General features: G+C 45.7%; 1 protein-coding gene across 1 annotated transcript; it reads right to left on the bottom strand.

Moving 5' to 3' along the window:
* Nucleotides 1-1,231: 1,231 nt before the first annotated feature.
* On the bottom strand, nt 1,232-20,826 carry LOC142245403 (cytochrome P450 2W1-like). Its single transcript, XM_075318075.1, has 9 exons — nt 20,647-20,826; nt 15,929-16,091; nt 13,822-13,971; nt 12,727-12,884; nt 4,653-4,826; nt 3,488-3,635; nt 3,193-3,377; nt 1,589-1,730; nt 1,232-1,419 (listed from the first exon to the last, which is right to left on the bottom strand). Exons 1-9 carry the CDS (start codon nt 20,824-20,826, stop codon nt 1,232-1,234), a joined length of 1,488 nt encoding a protein of 495 aa, XP_075174190.1.
* Nucleotides 20,827-22,148: the final 1,322 nt, after the last annotated feature.

Here is a 22,148-nt window from a genome sequence, read left to right as displayed (position 1 = left end):
TATTGGCCGGCCGCTGTGTGACGTCGCTGTGATGCCGAACATCCCTCCCCCTTCAGGAAGAGGATGTTCGCCGCCCACAGCGAGGTCGTTCGGTAGGTAAGTACATTTGACAGGGGTGACCGACATTGTGCGACATGGGCAACAAATTGCCCGTGACGCACAAACATTCGGGGCGGGTGCGATCGCACGATAAATAGACGCTTGTAACGGGGCCTTTACCAGCTTATGCTGTTGGGTTATAATTATAAATTAGAGAATTAAATGGGTGGTCACTTTCTCCATCAAGGGCAACATCATCATCCCTACCTGCTATTATTATCTTTCTATAGACTTGACATTTGACAAGAAGACATTTAAATTTATAGAACTATCTTGTGTAAATATAGCTCACTAAGTATATACATATATACATTCCTAATATTGTAATGCAGAGAAAGAGCCTTGTGAAATTCATAAACAAATGTGTTAAAATATATCTCACATTTTGGACATTGCAAATAACACATAAGGGTACTTTACATGCTGGGACATTGCTAGTGATTGCTAGCGATGTCGAGCGTGATAGCACCCGCCCCCGTCGTACATGCGACATTTGGTGATCGCTGCCGTAGAGAACATTATCACTATGGCAGCGTCACACGCACATACCTGGTCAGCGACGTCGCTGTGACCGCCAAACAATACCTCCCTCAAGGGGGAGGTGCGTTCGGCATCACTAAGCGGACGGCCAATAGAAGCGGAGGGGCGGAGATGAGCGGGACGTAACATCCCGCCCACCTCCTTACTTCCGCATTGCCGGTGGACGCAGGTAAGGAGATGTTCGTCGCTCCCACGGTGTCACACATAGCGATGTGTGATGCCGCAGGAACAATGAACAACATCGTACCTGTGGCTGCATCGATATTAAGGAAATGAACGACGTGTCAACGATCACTGTTTTGGAACGATTTTGAGATCGTTCATCGTCGCTCACGCTGCGATGTCGCTACCGGCGCCGGATGTGCGTCACTAGCGACGTGACCCCGACGATATATCGATAGGGATGTCGCAGCGTGTAAAGTACCCCATAGGCACAAACTTTTGGAACTTATATTGTTTAACGCAATTATTAGAAAAGTGCCCAGTAGAGGAGCATAAAGGTCCATTGTGACCTTCATGCCTACTACTGGATCAAATGGGTATCCCAAAGGCCCAACTACCAAGTACAAATTTTGGAAATGTTCTAAAATGTCTACTGCCTGGGAGTTGCACAAAGTTTGTAACTCTTGGTCCTCATGGAGAAGACCACCTCTGGAGCGATGTCCAAGTCATCCGCACTAATTCCCGGAGGAGGTGTGAATGTGAACTTCTGCAGCAATCCAGTGATGAAAAGAAATAGCTCCATCCTGGCAAGGCTTTCTCCAGCGCACGCTCTGCGCCCTGTGTATACAGAAAAATAGTCAGTATACAGAGTGTGTAAGTCACTACTTCAAGGAATTTGGAGCTTTGATCATAGAAAAACATTTTTTTGACTGTAATAAAGGTATATTTGGAAATTACTTAGCATAACTTTAGTGGTAACAATAGAAGGTTAGTACAATCTACTCACCTTTGGAGAAAGGATAAAATGCATCTTTCTTTATAAACTTTCCATCAGCATCCAAGAAATGATTGGGGTTAAACTGTTTGGGAGTCTCATATTGGGTTTCATCATAGTGAACAGAGGAGAAGACTGGAATCACTGCGGTTCCCTAAAATATATATATATAATGATGGATGTGTTACAAGTGCTTTACACTTCTCCCAAATATAATAATCGCTAATGGGATTCCAGCTATTCCCACTCTGCTAATTATATTTAAAGGGGTGTTCAGGTCTTTCTTTATACTTTGCGTTTGGAACTAGCTTTCGAATGCTGACAGTTTGTAATATACTCATTGTCAGCATTCTGCACCATTGCCTAGATACAAAACTTTGGTATGTGATCGTCCTTTCTGATTCTGGAGGAGCTGGTCACATCCCGACTAGTCTTTCCTGTTTGGTTGTAATGTCTACCAAAGATGCCAGACCAGATGATATACGCACAAACAGAATGTGCTAGACCTTCCTCTTGAAGGCGGCTGCAGCCCAGGTGCAAGATGCTGATGTCACAACCACTCAACCCATTCAACCTAGAGGGGAGGGGGCGACTGCTTAGCAAATAACTTGCACACTAATAAGGCTTGCACTGGGAGCCCATCATATAGATAGGTGTGATGCACAGTGTCTGAACTATGACCTATAGATGACGCCCGAAACCCAGGTCTAATTAGCACTATACACTTGCATCTCACACAGATAGGCGAGACGCACAGTGTCTGAATTATGGCCTATAAATGATGCACAACACTAGGCCAGGCGGGTCAGTTAGCAATATATACATGCACCACACATGACAGGTTCACCAATATACCACCTACAATCAAAGGGTCACATACATCCTGCAAAAATAGATAAAAGTGCCATACCTCAATTGGGAGATATTGGTTGATATTTTGGTCCAAAATATGGAAGCCCGCAATCCACGTCACGGATTCTTACATTTGCGGGTCCCTACACTAATTTATCAAGAAAAAATACCATAGAACACATCAAAAAAGAAAAACTTACCAAAAATGCCAGACCAGATGATATATTTTGCTAAGCAGCCGCCCCCCTCCCCTCTAGGTTGAATGGGTTGAGTGGTTGTGACATCAGCATCTTGCACCTGGGCCGCAGCCGCCTTCAAGAGGAAGGTCTAGAACATTCTGTTTGTGCGTATATCATCTGGTCTGGCATCTTTGGTAGACATTACAACCAGACAGGAAAGACTAGTCGGGATGTGACCAGCTCCTCCAGAATCAGAAAGGATGGTCACATGCCAAAGTTTATATTGTATATCATCTGGTCTGGCATCTTTGGTAAGTTTGTCTTTTTTGATGTGTTCTATGGTATTTTTTTTGGTTGTAATGTCACAAGTGATGTTACACCCCTCATAATGGTGGCAGACATACAGTGACCCATGCTGACATTGCCTGTGTAACATATGTGGATTGTACAGGACAGCCCTGGATATAATGGTGCAACCACTGATAGAGGTTTAGAGATCAACAACGGCTATAATCGGTTACTTGAACTGTGGAGCAAGTTAGATTGGTTTTGTGATACAATATTTCCTACAAGGAAAATAATTACCTTTGGTATAAAATAATCTCGGAAATGAACATCAGTAGGCGTGGAATGTGGAAAGTACTGGAAAATGTTGGCATATCGTTGAACTTCATGGACTAATGCCAAGCAGTATGGAAGGACTGTCTGGTCATCCCATCTAGGAGGACGATCCATCCCAATCACATTGTCAATTTCCTCTTGAGCTTTTTCTAGAAAACATAAGATGTTACATTCTTTTCATCCAATGACTTATCCAGAGCTCAATGTTGAGCCATGACGTGACCAAGTCTTTAGTGGCCAAATATCTATTACAACTTACTCTGTAGATGAGGATATTTCATCATGAGCAGAATAGCCCACTGTATCGTAGTGGACGTGGTCTCTGTCCCACCAAGCATAAGATCAAATGCAGAAGCCAACAGGTTCTTTTCCGTGAAGAGTTTCTCTTTATCATCTTCTACAATTTCCTAAAAGACACAAAAACATGAAACAGTGATACTACACCATAACATAAATCTACAGGGTCGGGGGTAATGGACAGTGGTTCTGTTATAGTTATTCCTATCGCAGATTTTGAAAATGCCACCGGAGCAAACAGCTGCTCAGTTGTGGTGTCAGGTGCCGATAGGTCACAATATGATGTGATCAGACAACCCCTATAAGTATAAATTTTATAATTTTATCCTTAACTTATTCTTAAAATAGGAATGAGGTGAGTGGTCCTTGTTATTGACTATCAGCGATCTCTGTATACATGATCATATAGGAAAGGCTTAAATCATTACGTGACTGCTCCCACATGACTCCTAAACCCAAAAAGAGCACAGAGTTAGGCCTAAGCCACACGGCATGAAAATCAGTGCGAGTGGAGTGCAATAAAAAATCGCATTCCACTCGGACCAATATTAGCCTATGTCCCAGCACCCATGAGCGATTATTTTCTCAGCCCTAATCGGACCAAGAAAACAATCGCAGCATGCTGTGGGTGTAATGCGTTCCTGTTTTCTCTCGCACCCATTCAAGTCTATAGGGTGAGAGAAAGATCGCACTGCACTCGCAGTACACCTGTGTGCCGCGAGTGCAGGGCGAAAATGACAATAGCCGGCTACGGAGGAGAGAGGGAGATAAATCCCTCCCTCCCCTCCTCAGCGCCGGCCCTCCCCCCCGCAGCTGGCCAGCCCCTCCTCAGTGCCAGCCCGCCCCTCACAGCTAAGGTCCGCTCGCACGACCGGACCTCAGTCGCAGTGACACTCGCATGACACTCGGCTCTGCAGTACTGCCAGCGTGAGCCGAGTGTCATGCGAGGGGAGCGCAGTAATCCCCGTGTGGCCCCAGCCTTAAATGAATAAAATACAAGTTGTTATATGTTCCCTCTTTGTCCAAAAAGCTATATATTAATCATCTAACTCATCCCGCTCTATTTCATGATGCCGTTAGATTGGACTGCAAATTTATGGTGACAGGTTCCCTTTAAAGCGTTTTACCCTTTCATCTTTCTGCACGAAGGCTTCGGCGAACGTCCTGAAAGAATCTTCAGATTTCACTTCTTTCGCTTCGTTAAATAGATCCTTCAAAATTACATTTAGTTGATCAATCCTGTTCAAAACAAGTTGAGGTTCTTTGAAGAAATATTTCAGGTTTGGAAACATATTGTATATCTGGAAAAGGAAAACATCCATTGACGTCAGCTATATAGCTAAATATCATGAAGCTACTACATGGCTACATTATAGATATAGATCTGTAATAAAAGGGTAGGAACTTGAAAGGGTCGTCCCACAACACATCTTGGAATAATAATAAGATCCACAATTCGATGTGTTAAAGAATTATTTCTGTACTGAGATAATCTTATAAAGGTGCCCCTGCCATGTACTGTGTAATAGATTGTCTGACAATGTAGCATCATGGTTGGCATATACTACAATTCTTTGCCAGAGGAGGAAAAATAACTGATTATACAGATGACATAGCAGTGGTTTGCAGCTGCTGCTATCCATGAGATAAAACATTTCTCTGCCTGTTTTATCACAGGAGTGAGTATTTCTGCTGTGTCTCACGCTCTCTCAGAGTATCATAAATAAAATCAGTGAGAAAGAAGCCCCGGCTGCCACTGAGCTCATGTCATGACTTTTTTTATGATGAAGACAGAGCACTGAAGATGCAGAAGAAACTCTCATTCCTGTGATAAAAAAGGCAGGGAAATATTTTAAATCACAGAAAGAATCAGTTGCAAGCCACTATTATTTTGTGTATATTAGCACTTATTCTTTCTCCCCTGCCCGGGAGATATGGTATGTTCAGACTATGGTCCTGTGTGGTCAGACATACCTATTACACAGTGCATGGCATGGTTAGCAGGGGCACATTTATAACTTTAACTCAGCCCACAAACTTTTTTTTAAGGCATTCAGATGTGGAACTTATCTTTTATTCTAAGATCTATTAATTAAAATGTACTTTGTTCGTGGGACAACCTTTTTAAAACATCACTCTAGCGGGTTTTTTTTAATGTACAGTTGAAGTGGTGCTTTAAATGTAACTCCCCAGCCTCCTGTCTGATATTCCCCTTCCAGTGGCTTCACCTATTTCCAGTGTTACTCTGGTTGGACTTGGAGGATTTCTAACCTGCCGGCAGCTCCAGGGTTTTATGGAGAGCGCCAGAGGTCACAAATCAATACAAGTCTACGAGAGCCTCATCCTGGCTCTCATAGAGTTACATTGAGCTCTTGTGACGTAACTTCTAACTTACGGCCAGGCAAAAGTTACGTGCATGAGATGATGTCAGTAAGAGGTGAAGCTGCCGGAAGGTGAGTATATGACCGGGGGCAGGGGGCTTAGATTTAAAGCGTCACTCAAGAGCTAGAAAAAAATCTGCTGGAGTGGTGCTATAAGTCATTGGCTTGTGCGACTTAACCAACTCACAAAAAAATCACCACCCCAGAAAATGTATACGTCAAGTTTAATATAAGCACCCGATTCCTCCCAAATCCACCTGCGCTACTTTCACCTCCCCATCTCACTCAGTGCTTTAATTCAGTGGTATGAAGATTGATCTGATTATATGATAAGCCTATGTGCTTAGCTTTCAGAGTAAGACGATCCCCTGACTGTGTACAGTGTGTACGGAAAGTATTCAGACCCTTTTAAATTTTTCACTCCTTGTTTCATTGCAGCCATTTGGTAATTTCAAAAACGTTCATTTTTTTTCTCATTCATGTACACTCTGCACCCCATCTTGACAGAAAAAAACAGAAATGTAGAAATTTTTTCAAATTTACTAAACAAGAAAAACTGAAATATCACATTGTCATACTGTAAGTATTCACACCCTTTGCTCAGTTTTGAGTAGAAACACCCTCCTTTTGAGCTAGTTCAGCCAAGAGTCTTCTTGGGAATGATGTAACAAGTTTTTCACACCTGGATTTGGGGATCCTCTGCCATTCTTCCTTTCAGATCCTCTCCAGATCCGTCAGGTTGGATGGTGAACGTTGGTGGACAGCCATTTTCAGGTCTCTCCAGAGATGCTCAATTGGGTTTAGGTCAGGGCTCTGTCAAGAATGGTCATAGAGTTATTCTGAAGCCACTCCTTTGTTATTTTAGCTGTGTGCTTAAGGTCATTGTCTTGTTGGAAGGTAAATCTTCGGCCAAGTCTGAGGTCCAGAGCACACTGGAAGAGGTTTTCTTCCAGGATATCTCTGTACTTGGCCGCATTCATCTTTCCTTCAATTGCAACCAGTCGTCCTGTCTCTGTAACTGAAAAACACCCCCATAGAATGACGTAGCCACCACCATGTTTCACTGTAGGGATCGTATTGGGCAGGTGATGAACAGTGCCTGGTTTTCTCCACACATACCGCTTAGAACTTTTTGGTGATAATTCTATCTTCGTCATATCAGACCAGAGAATGTTATTTCTCATAGTCTGGGAGTCCTTCACGTGTTTTTTTTGCAAACTCTATGCGGGCTTTCATATATCTTGCACTGAGGAGAGCCTTCCGTTGGGCCACTCTGCCATAAAGGCCCGACTGGTGGAGGGCTGCAGCGATAGTTGACTTTGTGGAACTTTCTCCCATCTCCCTACTGCATCTCTGGAGCTCAGCCACAGTGATCTTGGGGTTCTTCTTTACCTCTCTCACCAAGGCTCTTCTCCCACGATTGCTCAGTTTGGCTGGACGGCCAGGTCTAGAAAGAGTTCTGGTGGTCCCAAACTTCTTCCATTTTAGGACTGTGGAGGCCACTGTGCTCTTAGGAACCTTGAGTACTGCAGAAATTCTTTTGTAAACTTGGTCAGATCTGTGCCTTGCCACAATTTTGTCTCTGAGCTCCTTGGGCAGTTCATTTGACCTCCTGATTATCATTTGGTGGGACATGCGCTGTGAGCTGTGAGGTGTTATATAGACAGGTGTGCACCTTTCCAAATCAAGTCCTATCAGTTTAAGGCCCCTTTCACACGTCAGTGATTCTGGTACGTTTGTGCTTTTTTTTAAACGTACCAGAATCACTGACATACGCAGACACATTATAATGAATGGGTCTGCTCACACGTCAGTGATTTGTCACTGCACGTGTCTCCATGCAGCATACCTGTGGCGCCCCTGAGGCTTCCGTCGCCACAGGTCATTGCACCCCATCTGCGGTGTGATGCCCCACTCTGGGTGAGGAAGAGAGTGAACTCCGGTCCCCTGGTAAATTCACACTACACCCATTGCTAGAGACACACAGGACCAGGGAAAGTGGCAGGCAACCCTCCCATGCTGCATGCTGAGAGGGGCTGTAAGACCCATCCCTGCTCCCATAGGGTACAGCTTAGCAACTGGGGAGGTGGGAGGAGCCAGGGAGAGCAGACAGGGACAGGAAGGTGAAGTTTAGTCAGTTCGCTCAGGGAGTGGGAGAGTGAGGAGTGAGCATGTAGAAGAGAAGAAAGGATCGCAGGGCCACGGGTAGTCCTGGAAGGTGCCACGAGCAGTCCTTGTTGGGTACCGCTGCCGAGGGCCCAGAGGCGCTACGGGTAGCTACAGGCTGCGGTGGCCCGTTCCACAGCGACATCAGTGGAGCGATCAGCTGCGACAGGGGACGGTCCCTAGATACTGAAGGAGTGAAAAGACAGTCTCCAGACAGTAAAAACCGAGGCCCAGGGAATTGCAAGCTCCCAGGGCCAGAACCCAGAGCAGATCTTCAGAAAAGGGGTAATCAGCCGACAGGTGACCCCCCAGCCTGGAGGCTGTAATGGAGGCCAAGCCAAGTCCATCTACCTAAGGCGAGGCTAGTGAAGTCAGCAGAAAAAGGGACACTAAAGAGAGGGAACCGGATTTCACGCTCGGAACCATCTAGAAACGGCGGAGGTCCCTGACAGTGGTCCCAGCAGTCTGAGGGTCCCTGCAAGTGTGACAGAAACTGTGAGTAAAAGAACTAGAACTGCACCTTTGGACTCGTCTCTGTTATTCTACCTGCATAGACACTTACAAGCACCAACTGTGCCCCGGGTTTTGCTCCACCTGTGGGGAGCAGTCCCATCATTGCTGCCACAACATCATCCCGGAGGCTTCACACAGCAGCGGCGGCTCAGTAGCCGCATACCACAGGTGGCGTCACGAACACAAACATTAACAAGCAAGCCACATAAACTACTGACACCCACCAGGGCCACGGAGCCGGGCCCAGCCACCACTGACTACCACCGGACTAGTCCGGCCCGGCACCGAGTGTCCCATAGCCCTGGGGTGGGCGAGTCAACTTTGGCGTCACGAACAGGATTTCGTGCCCGGTCACACCGGGTACTGTGCGCCTGAAGAACTGTGTAAAAGACTGTGTATTACAACGAGAAACCGCCGCCATTAGCGCTGCTGAGAGAGGAAGTGCGAGCCCTGACCCGGAGGCTGAGCAGCGTGGGGGTGGAAGCGGACCGGTGGAGAGGGACCCCGCTGATACCGGAAGGCCTGGGCCGGTGGATGGATGCCGCGGAGCAGCAAGAGGGTGAGCCAACTGAAACCCTGATCCGTCCGGACCCATGGCCCCGCCACGCGCCCCTGACCAGTCACTTCACCGACCCTCTGGCCTCCCCCGCCGGACCCGCGGAAGCCCGGTGGGGCACCGGAGGCCTGCCTGAGACCCCCGCAGACGGAGCCTGGGGAGGGGTGGACCCAGAACAACCAGCGGGCCCTTTGCCGAGTCCCCCTGTGAACCTCCTGGGAATGGCATCCCCGGGAGTGAACTGGGACGCCGTGCCCATAGAAACCAAGGGACTGCAGCGGCCGCTGCGCCCCAAGGCGACTCCCCAGGCCAACGAGCTGACGTGCCAAAGGCTGGTGGTCGAGTACCGGCAGGAGCGGGAACTCCGGGAGGAGAAAAGGAGGGCCCGGGAAGTCGCCAATCTGGCTTCCAAAGAAGAGGTCAGGAAGGCCCTGAAGGGAGCTGAGTGCCCAGTGAAACGGGGCACTGTTGTAGATTTCCGGCAGAAAGGTGGCTGGGGCTTCATCCGGGAGCCTGGCCTGGGCAAGGACGTGTTTGTAGCACGGAGAGACATCGAGGAGCACCTGCCCAGAGGCCACCCAGGCCGCGACGCCAAGCTGGGTGATGAGGTGGAGTATACCCGGCTGATGGGGGACCGCGGGTGGTATGCGCTGCATGTGCGCATTGTGCAGGGAGAAGCGGCCCCAGGAGAGCCAGAGTGGCGCCGCACAGCACAAGAGCGTAGCATCTCCCCAGGCAGCAGCGCCACCCCCAGACAGACCCAGGCCGCAGAACATTGCAGCCGGCCCGCCACCGTTGCCCAGGAGACGCAAACCAGGATCTCCATGGCGTGCGTGATGCAGGGTGCCCGGCCGAAGCAGGGCCCTAGAGACCACAGCAATAGCCCCCTGCAGACAAGCAGCCCTCTGCAGCGGCGCCGTGCCACGCCTATAGGCAGCCCCACTCCAACCCAGGCTGCAGGACAACGCAGGAGGTCAGGGACCAGTGCTCAAGGGACCCAGACGATGATCTCATCAGCGGACCTGCTGCCAAGAGCCGTGCCGGAGTGGGATCCTGACATCTATCCTAGAGAGTAAGGAGGATGAAGAGCTGCCAAACTGTAAATAGCCCCTGTCTGCCCCTTATTCTTTTTGAAGAAGTCCCTCGTGTTTTGCCCTTGCTTCTTTTCGAAGACGACACCCCTTCCTACTGTGCTGTCCCTGATTCTTTTTGAAGATGTCACCCCCCTGTTATGTGCTACCGGGCCACTGAACTGGAGTGTGGGCCCCGGTGAATGGTTAGGTGTCATGTCATGCCAGGCCACTGGACTTGGTGGCTGGTGTGTGAAGTATGTGTTTTATGTTTTACCAGGCCATTGGACTTAATGGCTGGTATGTTGGTGTTATGTCTGATGCAACCAGGCCATTGGACTTCATGGCTGGTCGAAGATGTTACTTTGATTGTTTGAAACGAACTGCCGGGCTGCTGGACTTGTTGTAGCCAGAAATGTATAAAGTTGCACCTGTTGTGCCCCCTACCAGAATTATGGGGGAAGTGCCCAAACTGTGCAATGAACTGAAAGTGCACCCATAGTTTCTTTATAAGAAGTTTGCAACGTTAAAGTGATTATGCCTCCCATAAAGGGAAGAAATGTTTTACAGGTTATGTTATTGCATACAAAAATGTTTTGCAGGTCTCCATATGTTTTTGTTGTTTTTCAGCCCGAGGACGTGCTGGGATTTGCTGTGGGGGAGTGTGGCGCCCCTGAGGCTTCCGTCGCCACAGGTCATTGCACCCCATCTGCGGTGTGATGCCCCACTCTGGGTGAGGAAGAGAGTGAACTCCGGTCCCCTGGTAAATTCACACTACACCCATTGCTAGAGACACACAGGACCAGGGAAAGTGGCAGGCAACCCTCCCATGCTGCATGCTGAGAGGGGCTGTAAGACCCATCCCTGCTCCCATAGGGTACAGCTTAGCAACTGGGGAGGTGGGAGGAGCCAGGGAGAGCAGACAGGGACAGGAAGGTGAAGTTTAGTCAGTTCGCTCAGGGAGTGGGAGAGTGAGGAGTGAGCATGTAGAAGAGAAGAAAGGATCGCAGGGCCACGGGTAGTCCTGGAAGGTGCCACGAGCAGTCCTTGTTGGGTACCGCTGCCGAGGGCCCAGAGGCGCTACGGGTAGCTACAGGCTGCGGTGGCCCGTTCCACAGCGACATCAGTGGAGCGATCAGCTGCGACAGGGGACGGTCCCTAGATACTGAAGGAGTGAAAAGACAGTCTCCAGACAGTAAAAACCGAGGCCCAGGGAATTGCAAGCTCCCAGGGCCAGAACCCAGAGCAGATCTTCAGAAAAGGGGTAATCAGCCGACAGGTGACCCCCCAGCCTGGAGGCTGTAATGGAGGCCAAGCCAAGTCCATCTACCTAAGGCGAGGCTAGTGAAGTCAGCAGAAAAAGGGACACTAAAGAGAGGGAACCGGATTTCACGCTCGGAACCATCTAGAAACGGCGGAGGTCCCTGACAGTGGTCCCAGCAGTCTGAGGGTCCCTGCACAAACATTAACAAGCAAGCCACATAAACTACTGACACCCACCAGGGCCACGGAGCCGGGCCCAGCCACCACTGACTACCACCGGACTAGTCCGGCCCGGCACCGAGTGTCCCATAGCCCTGGGGTGGGCGAGTCATACCCGCGTGTGCGTGATTGCTGCACGGAGACATGTCCATTTTTTTCTGGCATCACTGATGTTCCACGGACCACGCAGTGGTGTGGTCCGTGAAACACGTGCCAGAAAAAAACGTACTTTTAAAATAAAAAACATTTTAACTCACCCGGCGTCCAGCGATGTCCTCTGCAGCCCGTTCTCCCTGCTGCTTCTAAGCCGGCTGATTACTGTCGCGCATATTCATTATGCGCGACACAGCCGACCCGGAAGCAGCTGCTGCAGGGGTCACCGCCGGCCGGATGCTGCACCGCGGGAGCGATCAGCACCATGGAGAGCGGGAGCAGGTGAGTGAATCTCTAAGTGCAATCACGGGCCACGGAGAACGGAGCCCGGATTGCACTTAGACAACCCACGTGTGCCGTGATTTTCGGCACACGCAGGGACATGTGCGTGTTTTACACGCCAGTGAAAAACGTCACTGTTTTTCACTGACGTGTGAAACGGGCCTAAGCTGGACTCCAATGAAGGAGCAGAACCATCTCAAGGAGGATCACAAGGAAAATGGACAGCACGTGACTTATATATGAGTATCTGAGCAAAGGATCTGAATACTTATGATCATGATTTCAGTTTTTCTTCTTAAATAAATTTGCAAAAATTTCGACATTTCTGTTAAGATGGGGTGCAGAGTGTACATTAATGAGAAAAAAAAGACATTTTTTGAATTTACCAAATGGCTGCAATGAAACAGAGAGTGAAAAATTTAAAGGGGTCTGAATACTTTCCGTACCCACTATATACTACATATTTGCATTTATTTATCCATATCTGTTGCCTATTTCTATGATTTCACCCCATGTGCTGACCTCAGTTCTATCTTTGCCTTCATCTGGTGTAGAATTTATTTACTAATCACCTTTCATTGATACTGATGTATTTTACCTTTGCTGGTGGAGTACCAGTATTGATAACCAGCTCATCCATGATGCTTATAAACTTCTGAAATGTTGGGTGGTCATAGTCAAAACGTCTCCCAAATAAGATCCCAAAAGTTATGTTAGGGGCGGCAAGATAAAGTATTTTTTTATCCAAAGGTTTACCTAGAATATACCGTGTGAAATAACATTACCATACAAAAATATCAACTACAGTCCCAAAATTTACAGTAAAATTCCCCACAAAATTTGGGGGCCAGCATAAGCACTGCCCGTTATTATTGTTTGGGCCATTATGATTGTCCAACAAATTCCTGACTATGGGCCAGAAGACCATTATAACCACAGTGCTATCTACAGTCAACACTTAGGGGTACTTTGAACACTACATCATCTCAAGCTAATGTTTGCGATGCCGAGCGCGATAGTCCCCGCCCCCATCGCACATGCGATATTGTGTTATAGCTGCCGTAGCGAACATTATCGCTACGACAGCTTCACATGCACTTACCTGCCCTGCGACGTCGCTCTGGCCGGCGAACCGCCTCCTTCCTAAGGGGGCGGGTCGTGCATTGTCACAGCGACGTCACACGGCAGGAGGCCAATAGAAGCGGAGGGGCGGAGATGAGCGGGACGTAAAAATCCCGCCCACCTCCTTCCTTCCGCATAGCCGGCGTGAGCCGCAGGACGCAGGTAGGAGATGTTCCTCGCTCCTGCGGCTTCACACACAGCGATGTGTGCTGCCGCTGGAACGAGGAACAACATCATAACATCGGTCCTTCCGAAATTATGGAAATGACCGACGCTACACCGATGATACGATTTCGACGCTTTTGCGCTCGTTAATCGTATCAAAAACGATTTACACACTCCGATATCGACAGCGACGCCGGATGTGCGTCACTTTCGATTTGACCCCACCGACATCGCACCTGCGATGTCGTAGTGTGCAAAGTACCCCTTATAGTCATATGCCAACCAAAACTCAAGGATTTGTAGATCACCACTGAGAACATGGCACCTAGATGTAAAGTGTGTATACAGGAAAAGTGTCTCAAAGCTTTGACACCACAGTGTCCTGTTTAAAACTGGCACCACTCACCATTATAAGACTGAATTTCTGTACTGAGAAATTGTAACTCATCCATAATTCTGCCTTCAACGGTTTTCTTCCCCATCCCAAGATCTCTTAGTATGGAAAGCATAAATCTTCGAGTTATTTTCCATATCTCTCCATTGGAGAAGACCACTCCTAGAAGAGAAGAAGATATAGCATGTGCAGTTATGGCACGGCGGAGTCATATCTTTTGCCAGATAACAAATTTCCTGTTGTATTTCTTGTGATAGGAGAGAAAAAGGCGCAATAGGGTCTTACCCGGTTTACAGGGTGAAACAAGAAAAAGGCAATGCACTCACCTGGCAGGGTTGTGCCAGTCACAACCCCTTTGCAGACGTGGATGAGCGCTTAGGTGGTTCAGCAGCGGCCCCGTTACAGAGCAAATTTTCAGCGTAAAAAAACTGGGGAAAACGGGTTTTATGCCGCGCTAAGAGACCACAAGTATAAATATAATAATTTGTTCTTTTATTTAGGTCATTCCAACGCGTTTCGGAGACTCATCTGCCTCCTTCCTCAGGGAAAAGAATCTTTTTCCCTGAGGAAGGAGGCAGATGAGTCTCCGAAACGCGTTGGAATGACCTAAATAAAAGAACAAATTATTATATTTATGCTTGTGGTCTCTTAGCGCGGCATAAAACCCGTTTTCCCCAGTTTTTTTATGCTGTTGTATTTCTTGGCTGGTCTGGCATAAAAGTCAGTCCTCACACCTAATTTGTGACCGTTGCTTCTTTCATAACTGGATTATTTTCATTAAAGGAGTTTTCCAGCTCTAAAGAAATTTTTGCAGTCAGTTTACTTGCCAGATGTTCACAGTGTGCAATGTGTACACTCTCAAGATTCCTCTATGGTCCCCTTCACACGTCCGTGAAAATCATGCACGTTTTTCATGGACGTATCAAAGGTGCGTATTGTCCTCTGTGTGCCATTTTTATGTCACAACGTGTGTTCTCCGTGTGTTATCCGTGATAACACACGGAGAATGGGAACTTTCTGCTCACCTGTCCCTGGCGTTGCTATCCATGGTGCTGATCTTCAGTCTCCGGTCCTGCCGACTCCCCGCTGCTGCTGCTTCCGGCCCGCGGTGGAGTGAATATTCAATGATCATAATAAGCAGGGGTCAGAATCAAGTGACAGCAGCGGCAGAGACGGCAGTGCTGGAGAAGGTGAGTATAGATTTTTTTTTTTTTTACAAACAGGTGTGTTTTCTTTGGTGCATGTCACACGGATCACATCCGTGAGGTCCGTATGCGGGCCGTGTGACACCCGTGATGCCAGAGAAAAACGGACATGTCTACGTGTGGAGTACACACGGTTCATAGCAAAACACGCACGTGTACGCAGACCCATTGATTTTAATGGGTCTACGTGTGCCCCATGTCTCCGGCCCGTGAGAAAACGGACCAAACACGTACCGGAGACACGGACGTGTGAAGGGGGCCTATGAGTGGGTGGTCACTTGACCACAAGTGTGCGTTTCTACTGACTGTCACCTGTCAACTAGATTTTTATTTTGTCCATATTCTTAGCAGAAATATGGACTGCCTCAATGGTATGTGCACCTTCTTCCCATCACTGGATGATGGTTGTAGGACCAATCAGTTTTTATTATGCACAGGACTAGAGATGCGGGAATCAGTGGAAGTTCGGTTCGATGAGTTAAGCCGGACTTTATCTAAAGTTTGGTTTAGGACCCCAATGGAAGTTACTAATTGGGCAGTTCGGGTCTCTGCCCACATGCAGCCAGCCATAAACAGATCACTTCCAGGGCAGGCGTGTTGGGTTTTTCCATTTTTTTGGGGGTGCACACTACATTTGATCATGCGAGCCGATCAAAAACTGCATACGGTTCGCACTAGGCTGAGCACCGAGCACCCGAACTGCGAACCAGAACTTTGCTTTATTTGTAAAGTCTGTGTTTCGCACAAACACCAAACCTCGGATTTGCTCATCTCTAAAAAGGACCAGACTACAAGGAGCACAATCATGGCACAAAGCCTCCACAGCCATGTTTACTAATGCTGGAGATTACACGGATGAACTCCAATCTCAGAAACAAGTCATTCTTGGCTAGAATAACAATATATTTACTTACCATGATTCATCTGAAAGTTGTCAGCAATAGGAATTGAACCACGATTTCCAAAATCGTAGTTGGCTTTGACCAGAGCCTCTTTATTGGCTTCATACCCAACCAGAACCACGGCTTTTGTCGGGCCTAAATGGAAGGTGAAGAATGTGCCATATTTCTTTGCCAGCTGGAAAACAAGAATTAAAAAAATCATCTAAATTATTACGTAAGTCATTTACAACCAAATCAATCTGTTGTTCAGTTCATAAAGGTGCAGACTTGCACACTTTATTTAAAAGCATCAATACACAAGAGTCCATATTATTTGGTGATATACAGGGGTGTAACGACAGCAGTGACAGAAATTGCGACTGCGACCAGGCCCGGGGGTGCAGGGGCCCATTTACCCTAGTCCCTTATTCAGATGGATGTATGTCCGAAGCCACGCATCCAGATGAAATACATCACAGTACAGAGGCCCGTCGGGTCCCTGCACTGTGATGTGCCAGCCGCCAATGAAGTTCATGAATATTCATTGCTCCCACACACACAATCCTGGGCATGGAGAGCAGAGAATATGCTGACAGCTGCCGGTCCTGTAAGTGACCGCACATGACATTAACGTCATGCGCTGTACCGCTTACATGTTGGTCAGTTGCCGGGATGCCAGCATCACAGGAGGACGCCGGGGGGAGTGCAGGGTAGGTGACTACAATCGTTTATTATTATAATTATTATTTTTTCTATTATGTGCAGTGTGGTGGTGGGCTATATACCAGGATGAGGAGGCTATATACCCTGATGGGGGCTATATACCAGGATGAGGGGGCTATATACCAAGATGGGGGGCTGTATACCAGGATGAGGGCTATATACCAAGATGAGGGGGCTATATACTAGGATGAGGTGACTATATACCAGGATGATGGGGCTATATACCAGGATGATGGGGCTATATACCAGGATGGAAGAACTATATACCAGAATGGGGGGCTATATATCATGATGGGGCTATATACCTGGATGAGGGGGCTATATACCATGATGGAAAGGTTATATACCAGGATGGGAGCTATATCAGTATGAGGGGGATATATACCAGGATGAGGGGGCTATATACTAGGATGAGAGGGCTATAAACACCAGGAAGGGGGCCTAGATACCAGGATGGTTAGAAAATGTATCATATTTTATTCCATCATATTTCCAATACAAAGTTTATTTATTACTGGTACTCACAAAAAATTAAAATTCTACCCCATAAAAACATACAAAAAACAATCTGGTGCAGTGTGGAACAGCCAAAATGTCCATCTAATTGTCAATACATATGCATGACTGCCTGGGTATTAATAAATATAGACAAATCTGATAAACTAGCATAACTAGGGTAAAGTGCAAGTGCAATTCAATGGTTATGCATTCAAGCTGGAGCATAGATGTCAAATAGCAGCCAGTTATGCAGCCCAAAAGCCATGTTTAGAGGTAATCATAGGGTTAACACATTTCCCATCATCAAAAACAATGCATCATTCAAGGAGATCATCACAGCATAGATAAAGTATATATAACAACCTAATGCCAAGAGAAGAGGACCTCTGTTAGGGCTGGTAGGTATCAAGATTCATTGGATAGCAAACCCAGGTGGCAGACCACAGCGCCCAGCACATCGACGCGCGTTTCGCCTCTCGCTTCGTCAGGAGGTACCAGCAATAAATAAACTTTGTATTGTAAATATGATGGAATAAAATATGATAAATTTTCTAACCATAACGGATGCTTTATGAATTATTGAATGGTTATACCTGCAGAACACACCTTTTTTTCGGTTGTATGATTGGGATATATACCAGGATGGGGGACATATTTACCACTATGTGGGACTTATTTACCAAGACGTGGCCCAGGATGGGGGACATTAGTAGAGGATGGGGGACATTACTACACAATGAAAGGGGAGGGGGGGGCAACTTGTATGTCTTTATAGCATTTAGAATGCTACAATAGCCCATGTATCTGATGAACATATGAGGGGGCCCAGGCTCAAACTCTGCACTGGAGCCCATCAGACTCTAGTTACGCCACAGGTGATATAGGTTACAGTGTGGATGCCATAAACCCTACAACTATCACATTCCCATTTTAACCTTTGCTGGGCCAAAAAGGTTACCCCTTTAAACTCCTCTGTTTCCCATAAAGTACACTCAAGATTCATGTCTGGATAAAAGTGTCAGCAGTCAAAATACAAAAGACCTTAAGGGATATATCATTTTAACCAGTTAACAAAAATATCTATATACAGTACATATTGAAAAAAAAGCTAATGGACCAGTCATTGGAGATACACAAACCTGGCACCCACTGTTATTCCAAAAACATACCCCTTTTTCACCCAGCTGTCATCATCATATGCTTTAGGGTACTATAAGCCACCCCATGTGACTTCATTGACTCCCACTAGTATTTATATAAAGACCTAATAATGAAGGGTTGTATTTTTCTGTGAAGACATTCCGTCAAAGAAAAAAATATATATTTTCCAGGGAAATCTGCTATACATTCAATATATGTGAATGAAAAATTTCTTACAAAAAAAGTCCCAAAAGTTCAGATCGCCTTCAAAAAAAGATTGATAGCCCATGCTTCAGATAAGCCACTAATGGTAATGTTCTAGGGCCCCTCTTTAAAATCGAAAAAAATAACCTAACGATATCTGTTTTGATAGCGACGACTATAAAATATAGAGTTATAAAACAAATATGCTTCATAGTCATTTTTTAGTTTTACCTGGGTTTCATTAAATAACAATAAGGAATGAATTGTTAAAAATGGTAAATTCTCAGGAGTACACTGTTTCCGGATAATCAGGAGGCTGGGGAGCGCTGCGCTCCTGAAGACAGAAAATGAGCACACACCAGATTTATAAAAAATCTTAAAGAAAATGTGTCAAAAAAGAGAACTGTCATTGTTGTCCATATTGACCAATCACTGAACAGAATTCATTTTTTTAAAAAACAAAATACAAAATAAAAGTTTTCCTTTTAGTCAGTTTCATAAATCTCCATTGTGTTTTGTTATAATTTAGCCAATAAGAACCGATCTTTATTTCTTTGCCTGGTCAAAACCAAAATTGTCTCATCTGCTGGCCGGTGGGTCCTACATCAAAAGTTGAATGCGGAACCAATTTAGATATTACCACCTTAACCCTAGAACGTACAACCATAGAAATCTACCATAGAAAACAAGTAACCTAGCAGACCTGCGAGGCCCCAGGTATGCGTTCTAGGGTTAAAGGATGAACGTCGTTTTAATTTTTATTTCATAACACAGTAGTATATGTAAAAATAAAGAACTATGTAATATATCTTATCAAAGAAATTGGCTTCTTTCTCCTCCAAGATCTTTCAACTCTCAATTTAAAGGGGTATTCCCATCTCCAAGATCCTATCCCAATATGTGGAAGGTGTAATAATAATAGAAAATACCTCCAACTAGAAATGCAGTATAGCTCTTCTGATATAGACATGTCTCTTACCTCATGTGCAGGGCATTACAGCTTAGGTATCCATGGTTACATCCACTCATATAGTGACAGTTAGTTAATTACTTGTGGTCGTAACCATAGATACCTACGTTGCAATGCCCTGCACATGAGGTAAGAGACATGGCTATATTAGAAGAGCTATACTGCATTTCTAGCTGGAAGTATTTGCTAATATTATTATTGCACCTACTACGATACATATTAAGATAGGATCTTGGAGATGGGTTTACCCCTTTAATATTTTAATTTACCATGGTTAATCACTCTATGAGTGGACATAACCATCGATACCTAAGCTGCAATGCCCTGCACATGAGGTAAGTGACATTGCTATATCAAGAGACCTATACTACATTTCTAATTGAAGGTATTTACTAATATTATTATTGCACCTACTACATATTCGGATAGATTTTGTAGATGGGCATACCTCTTTAAGGGTAAAATCTATATTCAATGATGACAGATTTTCCCATTTCAGAGATAGGAAATGACAGTTGGTGCTTATAAGAATCTATGGCGAATGGAGGAACTGGAGGCCCACCCAGACATTTTGCTGCAAGTTCTCCTCAAACGACAGTTACACTTGAAGCAGCAACTGAAGACATGAATATGTTATTTCTAAGGGCATGTGCCCATGATCAGGACCTGGATGCGGTGGGTCCTGACCTGCGGGGCCGTGAGTCTCCACCGCAGTTGACCACAGCTGCTTGTGCCCACGATCCGGGCTTGGGCAGTTATGGTCTCTCTTCTGTTCTCCAGGTGGAGAACGTTTGCGTGTCATGCTTGGGAAGCCGCACCGCATGTTAGTTTATGGCAGTACACACACCTTAGGCATGAGAGTTCTATAAATCCCATCCACTGTGCTTGTACTGTACAATGCAGTGTTTTGGACGCAGTTGAAACACGCAACGTCCAAAGCACTGTGCATACTGATCGTGGGCACGGCACCTAAGTGGAGGATGCTGCATTACCTATTACCCTGGTAGCTACATCTCAATAAATGCCCCCAATAAAATTGCACCACACATGGATATTGTTTTGGCTGGATCCTATAGCCATGACTGACTGGAGGACCCTCTGTTCCTCTACTGGGCCACTCCAATTTTGCTTCCATCCTTCGTAACGTTTTCATACATTGGGACAGAATTAGGACAGATTTTGAGATTAGTGATCAAATCTAAAATGACCATCTTACCTCGATAAAGGTGAGGTCTTGTCTTTTTATATCCAATATGTTCAAATTACCAATTATGGGGAGCGGGGTTGGTCCCGGTGGGAATTTATAACTCTTTCTTTTAGAAAAGCTCATCAGGATCTTCACAACCATCATGACGATGGTGAAGAGAAGAAAAAGGGTCACTGCTCCTGAAGCCATGGTGGACCTTCTGGTTCTAGAAGTCGCTCTTAGGTTCTTTAGGAAAGTAACCCAGACTTATATATTGTACCTCCAGAGCTGAACTCCACCCTGTGCAAACAGCATTTCTGGATTTAAAATATTATTTTAATAGAAGAGTTAAAGCAAGGAGACTCCATTGGTTGGCAAAGTTTCAGACACTTTGTGAATGAACGATATTTCTCAACATCCAAACCTGGCCTATAACTACCAAGGGTCAAATAGGACTAAATGTATTTATTTATTGCACACGTAGCACTGAGTCTTTACAGGCACGGATCAAATGAGGTGAGGAATAATTACTGTAAGAGCTTGTTCACATGCCTCGGAAGAAACACCATGTTTTACAGTATCGGCAGAGTAAATGAGAATTTTAAAATTTCATACACATTCTGCTTATTTTTTATTTTGAATTTTTTGCTTTTTTTTTCAAATCTGCAGCATATAAATTCTTTCAACTTTTTTTTGTAGCATTTTTCAACTAATTAAAATAAATGCATAAAAAAATGAATGCAAGTAAAAACATGGTCAGTTGCAGTATAATTGAGTTTAAAGAATAAAAAAAAAAAAAAAAAAAAAGAAAAATAGCACATTTACAAAATTGAACCATTTTAAACTTTTGCTGAATATATGTGCTGCCATGAAGGCAGTATACTTCCTTGGGGGAGTAAGCTACCACTGTGTCCATAATATCATACGCCTGCTTTGCTTATAAAGATTTTAATGCACCATATAAACATCATGGACTGTTGTGGCCTGTGTACTGGATCAGCAGACATCACGATAACTCATCATCAAGCCTCCGCAGCTTTCAGTGCAGGACGACAATCAGTCAGCATAGAAGGCAGAGGCGAGGATTGCACCAGGGCAATAGGGATGAGCCACATAAAGTTTCGGGCTTGTCACATCTAATGGATTCGGCAATCCTGGGTGGCTGCAGGCTGCTATTTTAGGCTGGGGGGGCCCAAAAAGCAAGGGTCTCCCCAGCCTGAGAATACCAGCTGAAAGGGTAGCACAACAATTCCTTAGGCTGTGCCATCAGCAAACTAAGTACACGGGGGACAGTCAGAAAGCTCAATTATGGTCTCATGTTATCCACAACTGAGCATAGTTCTCTCATAGTTCTCTCTGCAGCTTCTCTGACTTCAGACACATGCACTTTTTAGCAAGGTTATTTCTTGCTAAAAAGTGTCTCCTACAGTACAGAAAAATTAATTAGATTTAATGGAATGAATAATTGCGCAGATTATGACAGCAAATACATTCCTTTCAAAATAAAAGGATTGAAAAGCATGGTTCTCACT

This window comes from Anomaloglossus baeobatrachus, chromosome 7, assembly GCF_048569485.1.
Source record: "Anomaloglossus baeobatrachus isolate aAnoBae1 chromosome 7, aAnoBae1.hap1, whole genome shotgun sequence".
In the NCBI taxonomy this organism is placed as follows: domain Eukaryota; kingdom Metazoa; phylum Chordata; class Amphibia; order Anura; family Aromobatidae; genus Anomaloglossus; species Anomaloglossus baeobatrachus.
This window is presented reverse-complemented; position numbering and strand designations above follow the sequence as displayed.